Raw genomic sequence first — 24,492 nt, 5'->3', positions numbered from 1 at the left:
GGATTCTTGTCCTGTTTTAATATTTTTTTATGATCAAATTTTGGAATATGTTCCTTAATGATTTGTAAGAAACAGGGTTGAAGAATGGGTTATTATTATTACAATAGACCCTATGCAATAAACCAACTGGAACAGTAAAAAATTGAAATGTTGCAGGTAGACAGTTGAGGGACAGTCTCTAGTTTGATTCCATAACCATTCCTATCTATCACCTGTTTTATTGGATTATAAGGCGAATTGCCCCATGGAGGCAACAGCCAATTAATTACTATTTCCTTAATTTTAAGGTTTGGCTAAGCGTCAAGGGTCTATCAAAAGATGGAACATATTTGGTTCCATAACCTAACAAATATGACAATAAACTTGACATGAAATTTGTTTCTAACATTAATCCATGTAGGAGCAGCAGTCCCAGGTCATCATCTAGTGCTAATGGTACCAGATCATCTGCGATTTAAACATGTGTGCTGTTTAGGTATTGCTTCACAATCCCTGCTACCACTACATAACCCTGGCAGTAGATGGTTGCAGTGTACTCTGGAGGTTGTGTCCGTCACAGCTAACGGAGAAGAGGTGAGATTTCTATTCTGGGGTTAGCCATGTTTGAATGAATTTTGATTTTAACACACCATACTCATTTAAAAGTGGGTATGGTGTGTCCCTTGTACCGTATTCATTCCAATAAGCACCCATAAGCTCCCACCCAGGGTATTTTTAGTTTGCTAAAGGGAACCATTAATCTTGAAGTGACTGATAGACATTGAAACAGTGAAATAGCTTGAGGATTTGAAGTCCTGTGTAAACTTGCAATACATTTACTGCATCAAAAAAGCTACTAGAACGTCTCGGGACCCTAGAACGTCTCGGGGGTAATTTGTCTCTAATAAACAGCCCTTATGAAAAAATTAGGTAAACCAGGTACAAAATAAGCGCCCACCCAAAATGACTTTGTAAAGCAACCTGGGCACTTATTGGAATGAATACGGTATTTGTGCACAGAAGTTTCTGGTGTTAAGGGGGTACTGCACACCTGCACAAAATTGGCCAGGGGTGTAGTTAGTCACTATCGTACGTGCAGTAGAATGCAATAACTGCCATTTGCAACATTTCAATAAATGTACTTACTTTTAACCAATAACACTAGAAAAAAACACCCAACTACATGTAAAGGTGATATCTTGGGGTTAGCTTAGTGGCCATCAGGAAAGTATACAGAACATCAACACTTTACAATTAGCATGATGAGGGGATTGTGCTGCAAACAATAGGTGTTTTACAAAAGGCAGCTATTACATTCTACTGCACTTACGATAGTGTTGCACTCTGCCGACAAATTTTGCTTGTGTAATTTCCAACAGATCTCTAACAACCCACCAGTATTCATCATCAAGAACCGCACCATCCTAAGCCCTCACAATGCTGACGAAATGAAGATCTTATTTGCCCCTCATCAACCTGGTTTATACCAAGCTCACCTGCAAGTGGGGTGCAGTCCAGTGGTGGCTGAAACTGGTGCCAGAATGATTCCACTTGCAGCACCCCAAATGGTTCTACTCACAGCGTTCGCCGAAAGACCTAACGTGGAGGTAAGACTAGGCAGCTGATATCGTCAGCTAGTTTTGGTTTCACAGCTGAGGAATAATGAGTGATTTGCTGAATCAGAACACCAGACCTGCCAATTGTCCTCATTTTGAGGGACTGTCACTCATTTGGGGTTTTCTAAAGTGAAAAAGAGTGACAGTCCTGATTTCTGAAAATTTCAGTGATGGCAAATTTAAATGTAAGAACAGCAGAAAATGATGCAACTTTCACTGTAAAATGTTGCTATATTTTTGTTGGTTATTTTGGCCGTTGATATACCGTAAAACCCCGTCTACAAGCATATATGTGTACATCCATATCAAAAGCGATGCACTTGTCGGTTGCTACATGTATATGTGTCTCATTTCACATAATAGTTAGGAATAAATACCAGACTTATCTCAAGTGGAGGTCACTTCAAATCATCCCAAGTCACATGGTTAAGGAATGTTCTCTGTATTCCTAAACCATGTGACTTGGGATGATTTGAAGTGACCTCCACTTCGGAGATGAGTCTGGTATTTATTCATAGCTATTATGTGAAATGAGACACGTGTAGCAGCCGACAAGTACATCTTTTTGATATGGATGTACACATATAGTGTTTTTATGAAAGCTAAATTAATTCGAAGTATGCATAAATATACCAATACAATAGATTGGTTTTAAAATAATACTTGTTTGTATATGCTTGGATCCGTAATTTATTTGTTCAAACTCCATAATGGTGCCTGGATTAATGTAGCTTTCATCAGAAGCACCCTATATGCTTGTAGACGGGGTTTTACGGTAGGTGAACATAATGTCGAACTTTGTTCTGTTGACCTATAAACATGGTTTTTTTATGGTTTGAAAAAAATTAACCAATTTCATATAAGATCGTACATTATGGCGTTAAGTAAAACGACAAGTTTTACAGCCGCTTGACAGAAAATATTCTTCGGTTTCTGTTGCACCGTTTCACCTTAGTTGATACACCTTGACTCTGAAGATATTAGAGTAGAGCTTTGAACCCCCTAAGCACTACTGGTCAGTATTTCTATTTGGTTGATAACTTGAAATTGCCAATAGACTAGGCTTTAAACTATTTATGGTTTAACTTGCCTTTGCAGATGATCTTATTAATAGCCTCCTTGATTGAAATGTTTTTTTGTCTTCAGTTTGATGCAGAGCTATCTGGATCTGCCACGCTAGACTTTGGAGAGATGGGAACGGGAATATCACGATCAAAGTGGATTCATATTGTCAACAGAGGGCGCTCAACAGTACCAGTTAGATTGCTACTAAGATCAGTAAGTTGTTCAAAGTTAGTTTTATTTAGGATGCAAACAATTCTTGAAAGCTCTTGTGTGTGCAGGTAACTAATCGCATGAAAAGAAGGGGGTTCCCATAATCCTACACTAGACTTATTCCACCAGTCGTTTACGTACTGTGTTATGCTTCGTAGTGACGACTGATTATCTTACAGTTCAAATTGTGGCGGACCCATGATTGCGACTTTGGTTAATGCGCCATAGCGCGACTGACTAGCGGCACCCGTGTACCGCGCCGTGTGCACTGCGCCCGTGCCATGTGTACTGCGCCATTGTGACCAGGTCACACTCTGAAGTTCTAAAAACAACAAACTCGTTCTTGGACACAACTGCGCAGTCTCAGTGAAAGTTTGCAACCTGCTTAATATTCACGTGCAACCAAAAGTCCGCCACTTTTTTTCCACATAGCTTTCTCAGTCGTCAATCCAGAAGGTTGACTAATAATAATAATAATAATAATAAAACAGCATTTATATAGCGCATTGTGAATCTCAGATTCCTCAATGCGCTTTACAGATTTAAAAACTACCAAACTTAATTTACAATAAATGATTTTAACTTAAGAATTATACAAACAATAATATGCATAAAACAGCAGACCAGCTGCAAGCAAACAACATTAGAATGGCAAGAGTAACACCAGTGAGAGGCCCACCGACAAAATCCCCATGGGGACTGTCGGTGCACCTCACACCGGCATCATCAATACATCAATATACAAGATAAAATACAGTTTAACATAATAAAAATGACACTAATAATCTCAAAATATTTCAAGGTACACAACCATCTCCATCCAAAGATGGAGATGTCAGTGTAGAGTATGTGAGAGACTCATCGATGTAAACACATCCATGAGCCTCCCACACACAAACAAAAATATACTCAGCAGCAGAAATACATGGCATAACCAATCGAATGAGGGCAGCAGTCTAATCCTACACACAGGGAGGTGTGACTTTCAAATGGGGTTACATGTATGGTTGACTTCATTCGAAATCTACACCCCTGTGTGGGAGATTTAAGGTCATGTCTTCCATAGGGGGTGTATGGATTTCAACTGGAATAGCGCATTCTGCAATTAGCATATTATCTGCTTCTCAAACGAGAGTTTTAATGATGAAAATCTTTCTGTTTTTCACTTTGATAGAGCTCATCAAGGCACTACTTTTCTCTAACTGCGGAAGCCGAGGAATTTGGTGCCTCCTCAACTCGCCCAACTCACATTAAGCTTGAAGGCAAGCGGGATGGCAGTGACACTTCACCAAGCACTACAGTGTGGGTGCATTTCAAAGTACCACCTGACAACACACACAGAAGGTTATCTGATACATCAATACCACCGGATTCGTACTCGGCCAAATTGGAAGCAGAACTTGATGTACCAGGTCGTCAAACTATGACACTTGCTTCACTTGATCTTAAGGCAGTTTCAGGAATTGCTAGATTGCATGCACCTACATCTATGCAGGTATTTTAACCCCCTGAGTACTACCTGCCGATCTAACATTGCCTCTGATTGGTCAATTACATGATATTTTCACTTAAATCACCAATCAGAATGGATTTTTGTGTGTGGTGAAATTGTTCTAACAATGTTGCTGATTGGTCCAATTGATAATGGAGACTTCTTTTTGGCCAATCGGCAGGTAGTTCTCATGGGGTTAACTTGTACAAAAATGGAATTGCTATGTTGAGGGTGCTACAGAAGTCATGGTGTGTTTGTGTGTAGGCCTAGCGGTATGTTTGTAAGCACCTCCAAAGAACATATGATATTTTGAATGCAACCATGAACATACATAGAACCAAGGACGTTCACAGTTACGTGCAAGAGGTTGCAAAAAGTGTAAAAATGCTATTAAGATCTGACCTCATGTAGGGGGTGTAGGACATGTCATGGTTAGATGGTACAGTTTCATGTGTGTGCATAAATTGTATGTCCTATTGTCCTTGGTATGGCGATTTGACTTCGGGAGTGAAGAACCACTATTGGATAGTACATTACGGATTCAAATTTGAGGTCCTTTTCCTTACGAGGAGGGATGTTTGTGTAGGCGTTTGTTTTCACCTACAAACGTGGACTTGTGTAGTGAAAATCCACACACTGCGAAACATGCACGTCCACGATTCTAAGACAGCGTCACAGCATAAATTTGCATATGGGGTAAGGTCCCCTATCGTAGGTGTAATACCAGTTAGCGGTGAAAAATTACAGAAGTCCATGTTTGGATTATGATATGTCTGTGTGTGTGGGTCCATGGTTTCACTGTTAACAACCACTGTTAACTTCCTTTCTCTTTTGAAATCTTCGTCCGCCTTCCCCTACAGCATTAACATATCCTCGCAAAATAAAATCCTTACATGTACTGATTTTAATTCTGTAATGTTGGCATCTCTGTAGATGGTGAATGCATTTATCTTATTTTCCATGTCAGCAGATATTACCCAGGCATATAAAAGCACTGTTACACAGGTAGCACTGTTACACAGGTGGTGTTGAAAAGCCTGATTTTGGTTGCTGTTGGAGATTGATGGACTTCTCCTAAAGTGCTCTAACTTCCAAAAAGTAGTCCAAGCAAGTGATTTCCGCCTGGTTAGGTCACTGGTACTAGAGGTCATTATTGATCCCAGATATTTGAAGTTGGATAAATTACTGATTATTTACCGATTATTGCTATATTTTATTTATATGATCAATTTAATAATTTATTTATATGATCAATTTGATTTTAGGCTGTATCATTTTCTTCAACCGTTGGCCGCACAGTGAGTCGCAACCTTCCGTTGAAGAATGCCGGAACCATCCGCTTGGACATTGGCCTGCAAATCACTAGAGCTTCAGAGTTGTTTTCCATCCTACCTGAAGATTTACAACTAGATCCTGGTCAAGATAGTGATGTATTAGTGAAGTATACACCCAAAGAAGCGCCCTCTGTTGTAGAAAGGTAATTTTCTTTCTCTTTTTGAAATCTTTTTCAGAAACCAGTACTGGGGGTAACATATTTTTCCTAAAAGTTGAAATTTTTTCATGGCAACCTGTGCATGTTTCCGGTCACCTGACCGACCCCTTCTTGACCCTACCGACCCAAACTTTGTCTGAAGTGCTTGCGCAAAAGTATTTTCAGGATTCCGGCTTCCCCGGCTCACTAAAATAGCCCTGACTGAAAATATGTTCAGCTGATGCAACATGTAAAAACTTGCTGTAGGAGAGCTAGAATTGAGATTATTGAGTTCCATAAATATGTCCTGAGACACATGTGACCAAAGCTCGACCACTCACACAGGGACCGGCTGTACCAGTACTGTGATAATCAATGATATTTCCGGAAACATCTCAGCCTTAGAACGTAACAATGGTGGTAACAAAATATGTCACCCAAACCTTTATGCAATACAAAAGATTTGAACTTTAATAATATTTTCAAAGTAGTAATTTGTGCTTGGCAAAACCAGTAAGTTTTTTACTTACTAATATTTCGTCCATCTCGTCGGAGGACTTCATCAGATGTGAGCATCTGATCCACTTTCCCGGGAAACTGGCTTCCGGTTTTGAGTAGTCTTACTTCCAGTCTTCAAAAGTGGGTCAAATATGTGACTTGGGAAATAAGTGCCTTCCTCTCTATTCATGGTCTTGGTCCCCCTCTTTCTGATCTCCATCGCTTCTCGTACTTCTCTAGACTTTCTGACATGCTCCTTGCCCAGTATCTTGCCCAGTTTCCCGGGAAAGTGGATCAGATGCTCACATCTGATGAAGTCCTCCGACAAGATGGACGAAATATTAGTAAGTGAAAAACTTACTGGTTTTGCCAAGCACAAATTACTACTTTGATTTGATTTACAAACCTGATGAATCTATTTACTTAATAATATTTTGTTTTATCTTTTCACAGCATGCTAATAATGCAAATAAAACCAGATGGGGCTAAATATGAGGTGGTACTACGAGGAGAGGCTACAGCGAGGGGAGCAGAATCAGCTACAGCGACAGCAAAAGAACAACAGCCTGTCCTTCTATGCAATAAGCAGTTTATTGCATGGGGTGGTGTGCCGTTAGGGAGAGCATTGTAAGTTTGGGATCTGGACAAAGTTACTTTACTAGTGCATTTCGCTTTCTCAAGAGAGTGTGTGCTGCAGTGTGCGTAGTATAGATGAGTTGACTTCTGACGTCAATGCCTGGCAGTATGCGCACGCATCATCACAATTTCAGTTGTTTTTTGCCTGACAGTATCACATGCATCATATTTTGTTCAGGGCCCATGCTTTTAAAACTCCCGTCACATCACAATAAGGCTATTGAACAGTGTAGTGGTTGCATGGGGTTCACTCAAACATATCGATATACCAGTCCCTTGCCTTTGTTGATAAACATTGAGGTCAACTCATCTATATAAACTGCACATATTGACTCAAAGAACTGGCATGTTTGCTTGTGCGATCAAAGGTGGTACACCTATACACACGTAAAGTAACGCAGACAAACGGCACTCTTGAGGAAGCAAAATGTACGACAGTGGATTGCAATTGATGGGCAGAATGCCGTAGAATGTAATAGCTGCCATATGAAAACACTGATTTTTTTTTGCAGCAAAATCCCCTCATTGTAAATTCTATACTCATTGTACTTTCCTGATAGTATTTAGAATAAAAAATCTTGAAAAATCCAACTGTGACATCAGATTTCTGTAAAATACTCAGTTTTTGAGCAAATTATAAAAGAGCAAAAAAGCATATTAACAACCCATGCCTCTTTTGATATATTTCCACATGTAAGTTAAAACACATTGATTAGACTAAACTCATGTTAAAGCATTTGTTGTTTGTTTCAGACAACAAAAAGTAGTGTTGCGAAACAGTTCCAAAGAGCATTCCTTGAAGCTGCGGGTCACCATCCGAGGTGATGAGGAATTTCAGGTCAGTAGAAAGAAACTCTGCGTTCATTAGTTCAAAATGGGCAATTCCATTTTAAATCCATACACCCCTATGGAAGACATGACCATGATTTTCCACATAGGGGGCGGTGTAAATTTCAAATGGAGTCACCCATTCAGGTAACTCCATTTAGAATTCACACTCCCTGTGTGGATGATTTTGGTCATGGCTTCTATAGGTGGTGTACGGATTGCAACTGGAATAGTGTTAAATAATTAGAGAATAAAAGATAGGATTTTGTCTTTTGCCTATCCAATATCATGTCATAATGTTACTTTTGTGAGGAAATCCCTGTTGTTTTAAATGAACGAAACCATCACGAACATCTCAGTCCCCAAACTGCGTTCTTAGTTCTCGCACGTGTATTACGCGAACGCATTATCGCGCGATCATTGAGGAGCAACAAGACTTGACTAATATCACTATCCACTATGTGTGGTAGTATACACCAGAAAACCAATCAAATCATGTGAATTCTTTACAAGACACACCCACTGAATAAGAATGACCCACAAAGTTGAATTTGAGTGCCTGTCACCCACCAGTGTTTGAATTCACGCCTGCTTTTGATTATTATTGTGATTAAAGTGGGTTCAAGGTAAATTTTTGAAACTATGATCAAAAATAGCACATTTTCTTATTCTTCTCTTAAATTGAATACCTGAGTGGAAGAAGTGCCCACCTCCAATTTTTTACAAAAATGAGTTAGACCCAGCATTTTATTGCCAGCAGACAGTTCTCCCTTGTGTGTGAAAGATGAGCCAAAATCCACTCTCCAAATAGTCTTCCACATACTTTTTTTAATCATGGTTTTCATGGAAGAAAGGCCCTACTCCATGGAGTTGGGCCTTTCGTTCATCCATGAAATCTGCTTTTCACTACAATAAACTTCCTTGCAAACATGTTTAACATGCTTCTACTTGTGCAATTAGTGGATAATTATCAAATTTCTGTTGCTATTTATAACATGTCTGCTTTCGAACTGGCACTTGCAGTATATTAGTGGAAGAAGGGCCCAACTCCAGCTCGTATTAAGACCTGTACTTTTGCCAAGCTGGTAGGCTTATTTAACATGCTACACTCATGGTATGCTAAGTTTGCCATATGTGCAACCAGAGCATTTACTATAGAGGCCATTATATGTCTCGGTTTTGGCCCACTGAAAATTAGACTTGGTGCACAAGAATTTGTGATTCTTTATTACAGTTCATCAATTTGAGGGCCAATTTGGGATAAAAGGATCCATTTGGTGCACCCAATTTTGAGTGAGGGTTAAACACTGGCGCCATGTTATGTCAGCTCGGATATGTGCAGATTGCTGTATTAACATTCGGGATTTCACCAAGAATTTTCACTGTCCAAGCCTTGTAATTATTATATATTACATATGTTTTGTGTTTCAGCTTCAGAGCCATTTTAGCAGTGGTGAGAATGGCCCAATCATTCTCAACCCATCTACAGACCTTCCAGTGCACTTGCTGTTTGCTCCAACACAAGTCTCAACATGCCAAGCCACACTGACTATCAAACAATCTGGAACTGGTATCAAATATTCGGTAAGTTTTTTTATGCTTAACCCCATGAGAACTACCTGCCGCTTTGTCAAAAAGAAGTTTTCATTATCAATTGGACCAATCAGCAACATTTTTAGAATAATTTCACCACACAAAAAAATTGGGGTGAATTATTTGCAAAGCTCCATTCTGATTGGTGATTAAAGTGAAGATATCATGTAGTTGACCAATCAGAGGCCATGTTAGATCGGCAGGTAGTGTTCGGGGGGGGGGCTAACTTTACAGTCATGGATTTAATTGTCATCTTATCGAAACCTGGACAAAATACAGAATTGTGAAGCCAGTGATTTGAGGGATTTTTTACAAATGCAAATAAAGTGTAAAGAATCATGCACTTTCTCATGTGTTTAAAGGAGAAAAGTAAGCATGCACTTCCACCCGCGCACACTTTCTGTTGTGCAAAACTTTCAAAGTTTCAAAAAGAAAATATTTTTAAACTTGCTTTTTGCGTTTGACTATAATAATGTGTACCGTACCTTTGACATATTTTTGTTTCAGTAGTAGTGAAATAATTTAAAATTATCCACAAATGCTAAAGTTATCTCGCATACATATTGATTTTTCAATCATACCACTAACAGGTTCCTCTTAGTGGCTATGGTGGTGTCAGTAAACTCCTGGCTGAAGATGTTGATAGCATCGGTGATACTTACACAATTAGTGCAGGCCCAGTCACTGCTGGTAGAGAATTTATCTACACACTGAAAGTCCGAAATTCAGGCCCTCGAGCAGCTTTTGTCAAGATCTTGGGCTTGAAGGGTAAGTTATAACATATACCGTTTTGTTTGTATCAAATGCCCCCCTCCCTCTAATAAATGACCCCTCCCCATTTTTTAAATGAAAAAAGGACAAAAATGCAAAAATTTCCATGCAATAACATGTGAGTAAGCTTAAAACATGCATCAGTCATGTCAGTGACGATCGCTAAATTGCATAGACAAAACCTATTATGACTCAAACTGGTAAGTAAATCATATTCTTGCTTAATATGCAGTTACAGATGTAATTTTGTAGTATTTACCGCGATAATATCGTATTTGATACGAGGCGCCATCTTGGATTTCAACCCGGAAACGAACAGAAGAATTAGTATAGGTGTAAATTCCTCCTTCTACAGGAGCACCATCAGGAATTCAAACCTGATTTTGAAGTTTTTCTCACTGACAATTCACTTTTGAAAAAATGCAACGCCCCGGGGTGTTTATTACAAACAATACGGCATGTTCTCTAATCATGACATCACAGGTATTGATGACGTTATACAGATGGTTTCGGTATCTCAAGAACATCACTAGCAACAAAAGAATCTCATAATAACATCTGCTGAAGATGCCATTAGGCTCTTCCATTTAAAATCCACACTACCCCTGTGGAAGATTTTGGAAATATCCGCCAGGGGGAGTATGTTTTTCAAATGTAATTAATCAGGATTAATCATTTTGAAGTCCATACTCCCCCAGTATTAAGGCTTTACCTATAGCTTCCACATCTGGAGTGAGTATTTCAAATGGAAGTTACCCAACTGTCTGCTCTATTTGAAACTCATACTCCCTCTGTGGAAGATATTTCCAAAATCTTCGACAGGGGTAGTGTGGAATAGCTCATTTGAGCTGCTGAAAGTGCTTTGGTGATTGTACGAAATTTTGGAGCACAGAAGTTTAAAAATACTTTCTATTTAGTGTTAATATGATCTATTTGCTTGAATCCTTTATTCCAGATCTACGGGCTCGGTTTAAACTTCCCATCAGTCGATTGAGTGTGGAACCAAGCAAGTTTGTACTCCATTCCAAACAGAGCTGCAAGCTGACTCTCCGCTACCTCATGTCGGACCGCAACGCGGCTGCTTGCATGGATCGATCCAGCGTTATTGCTGTTGTTGGTTTCTTCTATGGTGATGAGATATTTCGTCAACACTACAAGAAGTATGTTTGTAAAAGGGGTTTGTTTGAGAGAGGCCGCCTTATTTTAGGCTTATTATGTATGTCACATGCATGAAGGAAATTTGTTGGGATAGATCTTAGAATTTAGAATGATAATGTGTACTTTTTGGCTGGCAGTCAACTATGGTGCGAGAGGTTGCGGGTTCGAACCCTGGTGGTGCCGAGTATGCTCTTGTGGAAAAAGCTTGAAATTCCCTGGACAAGGAACTTACTGCTAATTGTCTCGTTGTAACCCGCATTTAAACTCGGGAGCTGATGGGAAGTGTCATATATATACTCTGTACTGTTTTACAGTAAAGACCCATGTTGAACTGGATAGCCAACAAGCACAAACTGAAACTAAAAGAAATGCATTGTGGGGGCTAAAAGAAATGCATTGTGGGAAGTGTTATATATCTTCTCTGAGATCATTTAATTCTAGTATTCTTTCCCGTAGGTCTCTACAGAAGAATGAGAGCATCAAGGTGCAGTTACCATCAGACGATCCACTCAGAGGAGTTTCATTTGAGGATGTATTCCTGGGAGAAAACCAGGTTGCAGAAGGTGAGATGTTCATTACTGCTGTTAAGGTGGTACTACACCCCCTGATAAATTTTGTGACCAATTTTGCATTTTTTTCTCAAAAAATAACTACACACTGGTTACAAAAGCTATGTATATTATAGTGGCAAGGAATCCAATTACTTCACTGAAATTTCAGTGATTCAAGACAAGTGGTTCATTATATATGTTAAGAAATGAGGTACATTCTAGTGGTACCTCTTTTCTTATCATAAATAACGTACCGCCTGTCTTGATTCACTGAAATTGCTGTGTAGTAATTGGATTCCGAGCCCCTATAGTATACATACATACTTTTTGTTACCAGTGTGTTATTATTTTTGGGAAAAAATGCAAAAATAGTCACAAATTTATCAAGGGGTGTAGTACCACCTTAAACAAATCAATTGGTTCTGGGTGCGATGGTATATAGGCTGATTAGGGTATTGTGTTTTAAGAAACTACCATTTGGGGTGTATTCCTCGTAGAAGACCAGGTGGTTTAAGGGGAAATGTGCAGTATTAAAGTAACTTTGTGCCTGTGTTTACTGGTCGGTGTGCGCATCTCTCTTTTGAAGCAACTTGGGGGGAACAGGATTAAGTGCCTTGTCTAAACACGGTGGCTGCGATGTGTACGGCTATGATTATGGGTGCAATCTCTGAACGGCTATAAGCCACCATGCTCACTGTACACTATTATTGTAACAAATTAATTGATCTTGGGTGTGATGGTTTGTAGGCTAATAAGGGTATTGTGTTTGAGGAAAATATTGTTTGGGGTGTATTCCTATTAGATATTCATCTAAGATCTTTAACCCCATGAGAACTACCTGCTGATTGGGCAAAAAGAAGTTTTCATTGTCAATTGGCCCAATCAGCAACATTGTTTGAATAATTTCACTACGCACAAACATTGGGGTGAATTATTTGCAAAGCTCCATTCTGATAGGTGATTAAAGTTAAGATATCATGTAATTGACCAATCAGAGGCAATGTTAGATCGGCAAGTAGTGCTCAGGGATTTAACAATGTAGAGTGGTAATAAAATTGAAATTCCAACAAACTTTCCATGTATTTGTAACATTATCTGTTTACACAAAAAGATTTAGATTTTGTTTGGTGCCAGTCAATGGACTATACAAGATTGTTAAATGTTTGGTCACTTCTGTATATTGAAAGTGTTTAAAAAGTTTCAAAAACCCCCTCTTGTACAAGTAACCAATTTTCTTATGGTATACACCAATCCGACTAGGCCATTACTGCGGTGTGACCGACATAAAACTGCGGTGTCCCAAGGTCAATTACTTGTTAGTGTGCTATACAGAATTGTACACAACAGCGATTTTCAATACACGATCATGAATTGATTGAACAAATTAAATCTCCTGCACTAGCTGGTACAATTGTGGTTCCATCAATAGAGGGCCAAATACTGTAAACGCTTCTCGGATTGGTGTATACTCTGGTTTGTTGGGATTTTTATTAACCTTCAAGCAGCATGCAGACCTCAAAATAAGAATTTCAAAGTGCTTGCGTGCATAGATGTACCAAATGATAAAAAATTGCCTTGTAATTTTCTAACCATATCAAATCAAGAGTTTTTATTATGTCTTCTACTTCAGAGTGTGATCTTCCGTTGAGACCAAATGACCAACAGCTCTTCTATTCTTGCATGTCTCGTATGATGGTCACTCTGGTGGGCAGTCCACTCGGCGGATCAGAGACTCTGGCAGATCTAACACTAACAGACATAACAACCCCCATGGCAACGACAGGAAAAATAAGGTTAAAATGGTGATCAAAAATTGTCTGTTGTTGTTATTGTTGTTGTTGTTGTTGTTGTTGTTGTTGTTGTTGTTGTTGTTGTTGTTGTTGTTGTTGAAAATGTAAATAATATAAGATTGTATATAGGCTGAGTAAGCCAAATTAGTCGACCTAATTGAAATAGAAAGTTATTTTACGGATGTGAAAAATCGGGTGGATTCATTCACAAATTGATAAAGAAGTAAGCATTGTGAAGACGTTGCGTAGGTGAATTGTTTTTGACATAGATTATGTAACCTGCCATCAATGTGTAGCAATTCATGTGTCTATTAAAAGTACACATTTGAAAGTTATTTCCAAAATATTAAAATGTTCTAAAATCATACGTCTCACACATGTATTAGATTTGCCAAAGTTAGTGTATAGTTGGGATTTTGCTTTGAAAAGGATATATAAAACCAATTATTGGTAATTTCACTTTATCTTTGTTTTTCTTCACAGCAAAGGCCAGACGGTTCCATACACCCCACCTGTCAGAGATAACCCACAACACCCAACTCCTTTGAGTATTCACCCTATTGGTGCTCCATCACCACAAAGAGCAGCAGTAGAGATGGAACCAGATGGCTCACAGACGTGGAACATTGTACCAGAGAGGCTGATGTTAGAAGCACCGCATGTTGCCGATGGAAGTAGAAGTGATAGCAAACAACCTGTTCTTGTCATTAACTATACCAATAGGAAATTAAGGTGATCATGCAACATTGATTCATTTGTTCGTTCATCCTTTCGTTCATTCATTCATTCAATCATTCATTCACAAATTGTCATCACAGTAAAAAAAACTGAATTGCAACAAGTTTACATATAAATTCAACAACATATTAAAGGAGGAATTTGTGATCCTTGCATCCTCTTTTTGTGACATTTTTCAGTAGATATTCACGAAAAAAGCTTATTCCCAAAATTTCAGTTGATTCCGATTTTGCGTTTGCGAGTTACGCATGATTATGTGTATTACACTGCTCCAGAGGCCGGAATACCAGAACAAAATTCAAATTTCACGATATTTTGGCAAAACAAATTAATTTGCAAGAAATATTTGGTACATAAACAATATGTAGCCAGAGGTTTCCAGTGGTATAAAAATCTCAACTTTTTTTGAGAAAAGTGGGGGGATGAGGCTTTGGATCTTTTAATAAATAGTAAGTAAATTGCAAAGGAATAAAAACTGAGCATAGACCAGTACATAGACCCCATATATACATGGACACACCCAACACCCACACCCACCCACACACACACCCACCCACACAATAACCAAGCCAAGATTTATATTCAAAGTAGATTCATGCAAATATATAATAAAGGCATTGTAAATGTATATTTCACTCGATCTGATCAGCGGAGCGGGCTGAATGACTGATCTAGCCGTTGAGCCGTTTTGACGAGAAGTGTCCAAATATAGATAATACCTCTGTAATCTTTTAAGGACTCTGGTAACAACGTTTGCACAGTATTTTTTGTGGGACATAAGAGCACATCAGACATCAAATTGTATTCTGAATACGAGGAATGTCTATAGCACATAGCTTTTTTGCTAAATCTGTCTTAGACAGACTTTCTTATTTTTTTGACATTATTTGATTTATGGTTTTTGATTTTTTCCTTTTTCAGATTTGAGATTACTTGGCCGGGTGGCGTTCTATCCGTCTCCCCTCAGTATGGAGTGATAGAACCCAAGAGCAACATACAGGTGCTTGTCACTCCGAGACGTTCCATTCTTTCTAAAGGGATAAAGCTTCCATGGAGTGGACATCTGCAGGTCAGATGTGATGGGAAACAAAAGGCGAGTTACTGTAACCACCTGATGATTATTCATCACCTTATGATTATTCATTATTTGATGAATATTCATCAGCAATATATAGTACTCTAGTATTCAAAGATGCCAAACATCTACTCTGCTTGTGTCCTTTATTATTTGCAACTGTCTGGGGGCGTGTCTACGGTAAATAGAAAGTCTGGAACTTACTCCAACAAAATGTTCACATAAAGTGGTGTAATTAGGTTTCAAGGGGTTGTTAATTCAAGCATGGTCGTAAAATAGATTCAATCGATATTTGGTCAACTCATGGTATCGGAGCGGTGTGTACAATTGAGCGGAGCCTGGCAGAGTTTGCTACAGGCTTTTATGGGTTTGGGCTTTGATAAAAGCCAGGTACCTCTTCGATACAATGTGTTATCGAAGACAGCAAAGCATGGCTGAGCTCAGTAGACCTTAAAAGCTGTACTCCCTTACAGGGCATGTGCATATAATCAGAACAAGAGAGTGTTAAATACCTGCAGTCACAGATGACCATATGCATTTGACCCAGGACCAGATTTACCATTGGGCCAGATGGGCCCAGGGCCCTCAAATTTTGGGGGCCCAAAATTGCCCTTGCAACTTCCTTTTTGCCCAAAAAACACCATGTTTTGGCCACAATAGGGTAAAATTGCACAATTTTGCACGCTTAGCACACGCTGGCCAGTTATATAGCAAAATTCACCTTCATTTTGGGCTAAAGTGAAATTTTTCCGTGCACTCCGTACGCAAAAATTTCCAGCTAAAACCTATGTTCATTTCCCCCTAAATTGTAATGCTCCTGCCGCCACCGTCGATACCTAAACCAAGCATTGGCCACTTGAGTGCACATGTCTTCCTCACAGTGAGTTTGGGGCCTCCAAATTTTGGCCTGGCGCAGGGCCCCCAAAAAGTTAAGATCGGGCCCTGATTTGCCCAATGGTGTTACCTTAAAAAAAATCTTGACATCATTATATTTGGCCTAATTGTTATTGCAGGAAGTTGCTGTCCAAATTCGCCAGGATGTTGTCCTTGACACCTCTATCCATCCAGCAGCTAGAAGCCCACGGGCATTGCAGCAACAGGTGGATTCAGTAACGCCTTACGTGACCAAGGAAGCAAAAGGGCCGAGTCAGGGAGGAGCAGTACGGGTCAAATCCAAACACATCAAATTCCCTAGAACAAAAGTAGAGACTACCTCAGGTAAGGAACTTATCAGTTGAAAAGCAGGGTTCCCGCTGTTCTTGAAAGTCTTCGAATTTGAAAACACCTTTTCAAGGCCTTGAAAGTCCTGGAAATTTGCACAAGGTCCTTGAAAGTCCTTGAAGTATAATTTTGACAAAATAGGAGCTGTCCCTTTCGTTAATTTGTGCCGCATGGAGAGCCGCATCATGATTTTTGTGTTGTGGTAAGCCCTTGAAAATCATGCTTTTGGACCTTGAAAGTCCTTGAAAAGTCCTTGAATTTTAAAGGCTTCAAGGTGCGGGAACCCTGAAAAGCACATTGGGCTATTCCAGTTTAAAAACTGTACACTCCCTGTGGAAGACATTACCTTAATCATCCACACAGGAAGTGTGAATTTCAAATGGGGTTACCTGAATGGGTGACTCCATTTGATGTCTACACTCCCTGTGTGGGAGATTAAATCATGTCTTCCATAGGGGGTGTATGGATTTCAACTGCAATAGCATATTCCATGAAAAATCTGACAAATTTGAGTGATGATGGATGTGAAATATAGTGATTATTATCAAAGCACAGATAATGTCAAGGAGGAATATTACTTTATCACATTTTGTCTGCTAATTTGTTTTTCCATTTAGTGGTGTGTTATTAGAGAACTTCATTGTTGTATTCTAAGAATTGCATTTACACTAATAGCTTGAACTTTTTTCAGGAAATATAAAACTTGAGTGTTACTGTGTTTTATCTCAGTGCCAAATGTAAAATTTAATATCCTTTACAGAGGCATCATTGGAATTCCAGAATACAACCAATGAAGAGATGAAATGGTGCTTGTCTTCCTTTGCGCCTGCCTACGTCAAGCAAGATGAGGGGGTATTCAGGACTACCTACTCGGTATTCACATATTTTGATCTCATCATCATACAATATATCATTTCATTTCATTTACAGAGGCATCATTGGAATTCCAGAATACAACCAATGGAGAGATGAAATGGTGCTTGTCTTCTTTTATGCCTGCCTACGCCAAGCAAGACGAGGGGGTATTCAGGACTACCTACTCGGTATTCACATATTTTGATCTCATCATCATACAATATATCATTTCATTTCATTTACAGAGGCATCATTGGAATTCCAGAATACAACCAATGGAGAGATGAAATGGTGCTTGGCTTCCTTTGCGCCTGCCTACGGCAAGCAAGACGAGGGGGTATTCAGGACTACCTACTCGGTATTCACATATTTTGATCTCATCATCATACAATATATCATTTCATTTCATTTACAGAGGCATCATTGGAATTCCAGAATACAACCAATGGAGAGATGAAATGGTGCTTGTCTTCCATTTCATTTACAGAGGCATCATTGCCTACAACGTCTTCCAAGCAAGACGAGGGGTATTCAGGACTACCTACTCGGTATTCACATATTTTGATCTCATCATCATACAATATATCATTTCATTTCATTTACAGAGGCATCATTGGAATTCCAGAATACAACCAATGGAGAGATGAAATGGTGCTTGTCTTCCTTTAGGGGTATTCAGGCCTGCCTCATCATACAATATATCATTTCATTTCCAAGCAAGGAACGAATACAACCAATGGAGGGGTATTCAGGACTACCTACTCGGTATTCACATATTTTGATCTCATCATCATACAATATATCATTTCATTTCATTTACAGAGGCATCATTGGAATTCCAGAATACAACCAATGGAGAGATGAAATGGTGCTTGTCTTCCTTTGCGCCTGCCTACGTCAAGCAAGACGAGGGGGTATTCAGGACTACCTACTCGGTATTCACATATTTTGATCTCATCATCATACAATATATCATTTCATTTCATTTACAGAGGCATCATTGGAATTCCAGAATACAACCAATGAAGAGATGAAATGGTGCTTGTCTTCCTTTGCGCCTGCCTACGTCAAGCAAGACGAGGGGGTATTCAGGACTACCTACTCAGTATTAACGTATTTGATCTCATCATCATACAATGTATCGTTAAATTTCTTTACAGAGGCATCATTGGAATTCCAGAATACAACCAATGAAGAGATGAAATGGTGCTTGTCTTCCTTTGCACCTGCTTATGTCAAGCAAGATGAGCAGGTGTTCAGGACTACCTACTCAGTATTCCGTTTTGCAAGACAATCAGGAAGCTTGGGCCCAGAGCAAAAGATCAAGGTATGATTACCCAAAGGACATTTCAAAAGAAGTTCTAGACCCACAACCATTTTTAGTTCCAAAATAGCTGTTTGAGGTCAACTTGTAAATAGGATGAAAATACAAAATCTAGTCTCATGTGAACTAGTTAACATCCAATTGCAACCAAATTTGAACCAAAGCTACATTATGGGAGCTTTCATGTAATGGTAGTGTTCAAGATTACATGCTGAGGTCGAAGTTCATTCAAGGTCAACTTGTAAAATTGGCTGAAAATGAAAAAAGGGTTTCACAACAATGCACAAAAATGTTTCACATGAATATTTACTATGTGTTCGGACAACCTTTCTGGGACTGCCGCCCCTATTTTAAGTTGATTAGAATGCATTTTGTTCACAAGGCCTAAAAAAGATTTATATTGCCCTTTTTCGACCGACCGTAAAATCCAGCCCTCGTATTAACCCATAACACCCATGGCATTTTGCCGTGGGTGCCCATCCCCACTGCCGTAATGCCCTCAAAATATGTCCTTTACCCAAGGCAGTCACTTCCCGTGCCCTCTAATGAAGTTGCCGTCGGTGCCCCAGCCCTGCCTCTTCATTATAAAATCATCTATATATGTATGTGTGTGTTGTCTTCACTTTTGAGAAATTGCCCTGGTGCCCTTCTCAAATTTTCAACAGTTGCCATGATGCCCTCTTGAAATATTACAAACTGCCGTGCTGCCTTGCCTTTTGAGTGAAAATTCAAGGCAATTTTCAACTTGCCCTAAAAAAGTTGCTGTGCCCCTTCAGATCCTTAATTCGAGGGCTGCTAAAATCCTTAGTCATACAACTCACTTCATTTTAGGGCACAGAAAAAGATATCTTAGATTTAATCAAGCAAGTCTTAGGTTTTCAATATTTTAAATTTCTCTTTGTCACAGGTTATTCTCACCTTCATTCCAAGAGATGAGGGAAGCTACTCACAGTTTTGGGACCTGGAGGTAAGTAACCCCATGAGAACTACCTGCCGATTGGCCAAAAAGAAGTTTTCATTATCAATTGGACCAATCAGAGATATTGTTAGAAAAATTTCACCACACAAAAACATTGGGGTGATTTATTTGCAAAGCTCCATTCTGATTGGTGATTAAAGTGAAGATATCATGTAATTGACCAATTAGAGCCCATGTTAGATCGGCTGGTAGTGCTCAGGGGTTAATCATCAACTCAACTCAAAAAGAAGTTTCCATTATCAATTGGCCCAATCAGCAACATTGTTAGAATAATTTCACCATGCAAAAAATTGGGGTGATTTATTTGCAAAGCTCCATTCTGATTGGTGATTAAAGTGAAAATATCGTGTAATTGACCAATTGGAGGCAATGTTAGATGGGCAGGTAGTGCTCAGGGGGTTAATCATCAACGTAACTCAACTAAGGCACAGCACACACTTTCCTGCTTGCTTGGTGTTGAAAAGTACTATGAACAGAACAGAATAGATGTGGATGAGGTGACTGAGTTGCCTATTCATAAAATAGGGGTTCCCAAACAGTGCTATTCCAAAACGGGTGGGAGAGAACCCCTGTTGGAGCATTTTGATGTGATGTGAGTCCATTGTTCACTTATTTGTCTTTCCAAATATCCTTTATAGACAGGGTAATTTAATCGTAACAGACAGACAGGGGGTGTTAGGGAACAAACCTCAGGTTAACATCAGGTCATACTTAGGATACGACAGTCTTGTTCACTTATGAAGTATGTTGCTGATCTCATGAATACCTTAGTAATATACTTTGTTAATCTTGTCTCTCAACTTTCAGAGCCATGGAGTATCACAATCCACCTTGAATACATCTATCCATGGAACCAGGATCGAACTTTTGGGGCAAGCCTACAAAAACCCTCCTCGGTAAGTCAGATATTTGTTTTTTCCAGAATCATTTTTTTCTTCAATTAAGGGAGTTTTTTTTTCGTTTTGGAAAGCAGCCGACGTTTTGACATTTGTTTGTTTATGTTTGTTGCTGGTTATCAGTATCTTTCTTTAGTGTCATTTTCATGAATACGGTCGGAGCTTACTTACAGTGGAGCACATTGTCATTGTACATTTTTGTACATGCGCAGATCGATTATGCATGTACAGGGATCGACCGGGAGGTGTCGCTTTACGATAAGTGTGAGTGGCAAACATTGTGCGCTCAACGCAAATTAATTATTGCATACAAAATTGAATACTCATGATCGAGAATCTATTATTTTAGCTATAATCAGTCCCAAGCCATAGGTGTGCTTCTTGTAACATGAACACGTCATCACAAGCAAGACATGTTGGAGACGATTGATTGTTGAAGGAAAATAAGTATCACTTTTTATGCAATTTGGATTTTTTATTTACTTTTACAGTTTAGAAGAAATTTCACTCATTCCAAAAAAGAAGAATGCCCCAAACTTTCAGATGAATCCCATCTCGCTGAAGAAGGATGTGTTGGAGTTTGATATAATAGAACCTTGCACCTCACAGGTGCAGAAGCTGGTGATTAGTAATAGCAGCCTACATACTCAAGAGGTAAGTGCCACAGACTAAGTCAGAAAATAAAGGTGTTTTAGATGGCAATTTGTCGCTGTTTTGACATACTGTCGTATGACGATTTTTGGGCAAAGTGAGTTATATAAACATTCTATATATTCACAAAGTTTTGAGACCTAAATGTAATTAGTTAATGAGATATGTGATATGACATGGTTTTTATGTACCCCCCTCAAAAAAAACTTTGTTCTTTGTTTTGACATACAGTTGTATCATAATACGTCGCCATAGGCCACCGTATAACTGCAGTTGCCTATTTGACATACTGTCTATCACATGACATATCATTATTAATACTAGGCATGTCCACTAAAAATTGAAGTACTTTTAAATTGATTCAGACCTAACTTATTGGATGGGAATTGATGAAAGAAACATTTTGGCGTTTAAATAATCTTAATCGGACGTTTCATTCCAGAGATATGGCCTTTCGAGTGTCACGGTTTTATATAGGGCTGCTAGAACATGTTAAAAGTTAAAGTCCAAAAGGAATACTAACAGAAAGTGCAACTTTAAGGTACTTTTTCTTAATGTATTTATTAACTATCTGATCTGGAACATTATATTTGCTTATAACAACATGAAAATAAGATCATCCTGAAAATTTTATCGATTTTGTTGACATACAACAAAAAATATAAGACCTCAAAACCCATGGTTTGTTTGGTGAAACCTCAAGCATGATCATAGATGGCCGCCATGGAAAATATCTCCATAGAGGAGATGAACAATAAGTGCATTATTTCAAATGAAAAGCGGTAGTCTTAAACATTGTTCAATCTTTTAAGGTCAGCACATTTTATCTTCAAAAATTATTATATTTCATCATGGCATAAGTTTGGTAACATTAATCACTACCAATTTTGAGAAATTTGCTCCAACTCAAAGGTTATCTTTACTACATTGAGCAATACTGTGTGTGCCTGGAAGACATGATGGTCCCCGGTTTTTATACTCCCTATGAAATGGACATGGTAGTGAGAAGTGCACGGGAAGTGCATGATTTGAGATGGGCATGTAGGCTTAAACATTCTTAAATTTCTTAACATCCTACACATTTTGTCTTCATAAATAGTTAAATTTTATGAGTATGTAAGTTTGCTTGTCTGATTCACTCCAAATTCGGAGATAATTGCGTTTGAACACCTGATGCACGGAATGGTGTCACTTCAACCTGTTGTAGTTCTCATCTCATTAAATTTTTCATTAAAAAAAAGTTGATCTCTTCATGCAGGAAGGTCCTCTCTATTTACTGACCAAACAGGAAAAAGTTTGGTTAATGTTTTCTGGTGGAATCAGGAATTTCTTGAAACACCCTGATATAGGCCTACATTTGGATCAAAACAAGTATGTACGCCATTTAACAGGCCTGGGATTTCTTGTATCGATCAGTTTCTCCATAGACAATACGTGTGTGAGAGCACGCACACAGTAAATGAAAAATCGTTCTAGTGGAAACTGTATTGAGAGTGGGCATCCCTATTAATACATAGGTTGTCAAATTGTGCATGTTTTGGCATACTGTTGTATGAGTTTGCAGATTAATTACTTCAAATCAGTGAATGAATAAAAAGTTTGTATTGTATTGAGAGCAAAGACATGTATTATTGAAATATTCTTTGATAATAATAAACATGTTTTACTTTGGTGCTCTCCAGTAGGTCTTCAAAAAAATTGGAAAAACTTTAAATGTGATTTTCTCAAAACTGCATTTTTCGTCATGCGACAGTTTGTCAAAACAGCAACAGTTTATAGTCAACCAAGTTAAGTGATTGGTACAATAATTGTGAAAGTATTATTCATCCTCTTTCTGAAAGAGTTAGACTTTTGAACTTAATTACTTTTATATGACACAAAAGCTTTTCAAGCATGAGAATTTTCCTGTTTAACCCCATGAGAACTACTTGCCGATTGGCCAAAATGAATATTGTTTCAAATTTTGAACCAATCAAGGAGGGTATTAATAAGATCACCTGCAAATGCAAGTTTGACCATAAATAGTTTAAAGCCTACTCATAATTGGCAATTGAAATGTGCATTTCAAGTTATCAACCAATCAGAAATGCTGTTAGATGACCAGTAGTGTCCATGGAGTTAAACAGGAATACCTGTTATTTTGTTGCCCAAATCCAATTATTTTTTTAGCAGTTTTGATAGGTTCACACTTTTCCCTGTTTTTTCCTTCAGAATTTAACTGGTGTTTTTTTCATTAAAATGTATTCTCATTCCCGACTTTTAGATCAGTATGTTGGAAACTGAATTATTTTTAATTAACCTTTTTTTCAAAAATTAGGTGCATTTCTACGCTCCGAACCCACCCTTTCACATCAAACATTCCAAACACAGTTTAAAGGCTCGTCATTTTACCAGCTTGCCGATAACCTTCAAACCAAGCCAGCCAGGGAAATACGAGGGAACTTTTGTCATAGAGTGTGTTGGACATCGCCGTGAAGCAAAACTGCGTGGGGAATGCCAGGAAAAGGTAAACAATTAATCCCATGAGAACTACCTGCCGATTGGCCAAAAAGAAGTTTTCATTATCAATTGGACCAATCAGCAACATTGTAAGAATAATTACACCACTCAAAAAAATTAGGGTGAATTATTTGCAAAGCTCCATTCTGATTGGTGATTAAAGGGAAGATATCATATAATTGACCAATCACAGACAGTGTTAGATCAGCAGGTAGTGCTCAGGGGGTTAAGCCAGGTTAGCTCTGGCTATCTAGTCACCAGCCTTTCCTCTATGTGGGGGTGTTTATGTAGGGGTGACCCTGCAAATACAAAATGTTTTACAAAAAACGTTTAAATGTCAGGCTATTTAAAGGGAACAAAATGTTTTAATAACATTCAAAAAACATAAATCACTTAAGTCCGTAAATAAATTCATCAGGTTTGCAGAAATTCAGAATACAAAGTTCATTTTTCAAAACCAAATAAGTACTGTTTTTCACTGACCTGACAGTTTCGAGTGTCTTGGGCGACACTCTTCTTCAGAGTGATCTATGTCCACACACCTCCGGCGAATTTCGGCCTGTAGAGGGCGCACTGCTCGCGGAGATGATTGGGTC

The 24,492-nt window shown here is 38.6% G+C and overlaps 1 protein-coding gene across 1 annotated transcript in view; it reads left to right on the top strand.

Moving 5' to 3' along the window:
- The window catches only part of LOC140172576 (uncharacterized), a 65,087-nt gene that overhangs the window by 37,540 nt on the left and 3,055 nt on the right, over nt 1-24,492 (top strand). Inside the window, 21 exon segments of the mRNA XM_072195718.1 lie at nt 401-573; nt 1,359-1,586; nt 2,742-2,873; nt 4,045-4,365; nt 5,628-5,839; nt 6,785-6,958; nt 7,721-7,805; nt 9,227-9,379; nt 9,979-10,156; nt 11,115-11,319; nt 11,774-11,880; nt 13,499-13,661; nt 14,142-14,390; nt 15,318-15,489; nt 16,485-16,689; nt 17,453-17,544; nt 18,797-18,874; nt 19,779-19,838; nt 20,658-20,746; nt 21,238-21,400; nt 23,715-23,903. Of these exon segments, the coding sequence (XP_072051819.1) occupies nt 401-573; nt 1,359-1,586; nt 2,742-2,873; nt 4,045-4,365; nt 5,628-5,839; nt 6,785-6,958; nt 7,721-7,805; nt 9,227-9,379; nt 9,979-10,156; nt 11,115-11,319; nt 11,774-11,880; nt 13,499-13,661; nt 14,142-14,390; nt 15,318-15,489; nt 16,485-16,689; nt 17,453-17,544; nt 18,797-18,874; nt 19,779-19,838; nt 20,658-20,746; nt 21,238-21,400; nt 23,715-23,903 (3,428 nt within the window).

The sequence above is a fragment of the Amphiura filiformis genome, chromosome 16 (assembly GCF_039555335.1).
Source record: "Amphiura filiformis chromosome 16, Afil_fr2py, whole genome shotgun sequence".
NCBI lineage: Eukaryota > Metazoa > Echinodermata > Ophiuroidea > Amphilepidida > Amphiuridae > Amphiura > Amphiura filiformis.
The sequence above is the reverse complement of the archived record's forward strand: the minus strand, read 5'-3'. Positions and strand labels throughout refer to the sequence as shown.